The sequence below is a fragment of the Limulus polyphemus genome, unplaced genomic scaffold (genome assembly GCF_000517525.1).
Source record: "Limulus polyphemus unplaced genomic scaffold, Limulus_polyphemus-2.1.2 Scaffold1155, whole genome shotgun sequence".
In the NCBI taxonomy this organism is placed as follows: domain Eukaryota; kingdom Metazoa; phylum Arthropoda; class Merostomata; order Xiphosura; family Limulidae; genus Limulus; species Limulus polyphemus.
In genome coordinates, this window is record NW_013666765.1 from 25,355 (window position 1) to 29,042 (window position 3,688).

At 28.1% G+C, this 3,688-nt stretch overlaps 1 protein-coding gene across 1 annotated transcript in view; it reads right to left on the reverse strand.

Annotated features, from left to right (window-relative positions):
- The window catches only part of LOC106462390 (centromere protein L-like), a 25,463-nt gene that overhangs the window by 3,633 nt on the left and 18,142 nt on the right, over positions 1–3,688 (reverse strand). The window contains exons 9-10 of the mRNA XM_013922316.2: positions 1,669–1,771; positions 984–1,046 (exon numbers count right to left, since the gene is read on the reverse strand). Of these exons, the coding sequence (XP_013777770.1) occupies positions 984–1,046; positions 1,669–1,771 (166 nt within the window). The remainder of the gene's footprint in view (positions 1–983; positions 1,047–1,668; positions 1,772–3,688) is intronic.

The window sequence follows — 3,688 nt, forward strand, 5'->3', positions numbered from 1 at the left end:
CCGGGACGAAAATATTTATGAAGCAAAAAACCACTAGAGAGAGCTACTAGCAGTCCTACGGAACACCCCATCTCTACTGTGTGCATAACCCAATCCAGTGACATAATTTTTTATTCATAGATAACAATAAAATGAAGACACACTACCAATACCTGGCGGCATCTGAAATTATACATCAGGTTTGTGGTAGGAAGGGTTACAACATAATTGGCATCGAGCACAGTCACAGAATGGACTTAAAAATAAAAGTATAACTGGTTAGGCACCACTTGCTAGAGAGTGGGATCCACAATACACTAGCAAAAGGCCCTGAAAAAGTAGGAACAGTTTGAAAAAAAAAAAACATTTTACAATACCAAATTGCAAAAATTGAAATAAATAATAAAGAAAAACTAAGTCAGTAGTATAATGGAAAACTTTGAGAAATATGCAAGCAAGAACCAGCATGTTTGTACAGTACTACTGCCAATTGAGAAGTGCAGATGCGAAGAGAGTGCTGATTACAATAGGAGTGGTGTCACGTTCCCGTTGGTGGAGAGCTGCTACATGATCATTTGCATGTGGATATGCAGAAGCAGGAGGTGAAAGGCTATTGGCATGCATTGAAAATTTGCGTCAATACAAGGCAGTGCTAGTGGAGAAAAGCTACTTTGTGAAAGGAGGTAAGATATCATATCAAAAACTTGAGATAAATATCCTTGTGTGAAGAGTAGAAATACACATATCTATTTAATTTCTTGATGGATTTCAAGCTATTTTATTTGTATATTTATCAGTAATAAATGAAGTATCAAAAATTATTTCTGATATATCTAATTACTTAACATTTCAAGGTATAGTGTATAAATGATAAGACTAGTTATGGGTAAAAATAAAGTGTAACATCAGATACAGTAGTATGTTTACTCCCTCTGATGGAAAACAATTCTTCAATGTTATAATAAAACAACTATATACTTTACGAATTATTATTAAATACTTACTTTTAATTTTCCAGAAGTATGTGCTGCTGCTGGAGGTGTTGCTATCTCTTTCAAACAAAGATGCTTTAAAAGATAAAAGTGTAATGATACATTTCGTTAGAAACATATTCAGAAAAATTAATAAGATATACATCAACAAAAACATCTGATAAAACAAGCACCGAATTCAAGTTAAAACAAAATGCAGAAATACCTAGATATTTAATTTACAGAATATAAATTAAACAATTATTTGTAATTAAAGAATTAAGTGTATTATTTGAATTTGAAAATAGAAATAAATGATGAACCATGTTTAACTTAACCAGAGCTTTAGGGTGGTTAATATATTTTTTAAAATTTATATATTTATACAAATTTAATATATCCTTAATTATCAAAAATCACTTCCAAAATAGATCGGAAAAAGTTTTGTAGAATAAGTAGAAAAATCACTGCAGAAATGGTGTTATGAAATATAACAAAATATATATTGCAAACTCATACACATAATACAACTTTTTACATAATTAAACATCTAACATATATCCAGTTCTTTACTCTAACCACTTATCTGGTTTACAGTGAGAATTCCAACAAGAAAAACCAACATTTTACATGAATAATAAACTTGTTACTATTTATACAATTTCAGTACAATATGAAGAAAATTTTCAATAGATATGAAACATTTTGGAACACTTACAGCTAAGTCAATGCCAAAAATAGTATGGAAATGCCTCTCCAAACTTCCCAAAAAGGCAGTTACTTCTTCAACGTTCATTTCATCTGACGATTGATCATGAATACTAGAAATAATAATTGATTTTTGTATACAGTTTTTGTTTTTTCACAATGAATACTTTGTGTAATATGTAGTTTTAATCAAAAGTTCTAAAAACAAATTCCTTTTTGATACTTGGGAACAAATCATACTGAAGATAAAGTCAACATTAATCAGACTTGAGGTCAAAATACAATAATTTGCTATTGTTTATTAAATGTTTTGTGCCTTAGTTCTACAATAAGCTTTGTTGCAGCAAGACACAATTAAAATTGTTAATACTTTACATAATAATTTCACACTTTTCTGGCTTTTTGCTAGTCAACAAAATAATTTTAAAACATTTAATTATCAAAACTAAATTTGAGTTTGACATTAACAAGCAATTTTCTTTTGAAATAAAACAGACTGCATAATAGCAAACTATAACAATAGTTATAAAATGTTTGATGTCTATTCCAAAATGCCTTAACTGACATCAACATTTTGAAATTCTCTTTACTAAATAGTTATGTAAATGAAGACCATTTTAACAGAATATTTTTGATCTTTACACTTGGAACCACAAAAGTTTTTGATAATTACAGAAAGTTGACTTTTAACGTACCGTGTTAACGGCGTGAAACACTTTGTATTATTAATGTAACTTCATTTTTTAAGCTGTATTTGGTCTTAAAATAAATGGAAAATGCCATTTCCAGTAATATATTCATATTCAAGCCTATGTTCAAATGCTTTTTCACTAGCCAGAAATTTGAAGACAATTCTAAACATTTGAAAGTTTGTCAAATTTTTTTTATCTTGTCAACAGAAACCATTGACAATGTTTGAAGAGTAATCACACATTAACTGTCACTTACATGGAAATTGCAATTTTTTATTTCTATAATGTCCATTACTTAACTCTTTTAATATGGGGTCGGTCAGTGTTATGACCTCATAAGCATTTCATGCTTGTTATAGTTTTCATGCTATAACTTTTAAATTAGTAAGCATATGTTAAAAAATTTGGCAGATTATCAGTAAATATTACAATACTTTCATATGCAAAACATTTAATTTTGTTATGAGGTCATAAGGTTTGTAAAGCAGTGTTTGTCTCATGCCTTTTTTTTTCTTTTCACATCTTGCCTATCTATCATGCAAAGTAATTTTCATTTGAAGATTAAAAATACTTTTATGCATCAGAAAATTGTGAAATTTCACATGCGAAATATTAATAATGTCCAAGTAGTTATGAAACATTTCTTAAGAAAAATCTTTATACTTAATCTGTTTTATTCAGTAATTAATCTCTGTACAGGTTTGGTAGATTTGAACGATCTCACAACCACCATAAAAAATTAGGAAATAAACATAAATTATAACATGAAAACATAAATGTTTAGACGAAATAGCTTAAATCTCATAACATTATACATTTATATATATTTATTATATTGATCTTTCACCCACACCTGGCTCACTTGCACTCATGTTATCGCATCAAATAAAATAAAACTGACATTTGATCTTTACAAAGTAACTTGTCTTGGCTGTTTTTTTAGTCGACTAGTATTTTGTAAAATACAGTCACAATTCTATTATTATACATTATATATGTATATATATATTATTGCTATTTTCAAATAAGTTCTTAAACTTATTTTTCCTAAAACATAGAACAGTAAATAAAGAAGTAAAGCAAACAATTATCTATTCTAGTTATGACCTTTGCACTTGGTTGCTGCTTGATGTAGGTTGATAAGTCTTTAAAACTTTTGCATGTGGAGGTTATGAAACAAAATATTTTTTTTTTAGGTTTTATATATACAGTTGAATAACCAAAAAAATCATAAATTAGTATATCAAAACCATAGAATTCAACTGTAATTTATCAAGCTTAGTGACTAAGATGTATTTTTACTCTTAAAAAAAAAATGAAATTTCGAGCAGACTAAAG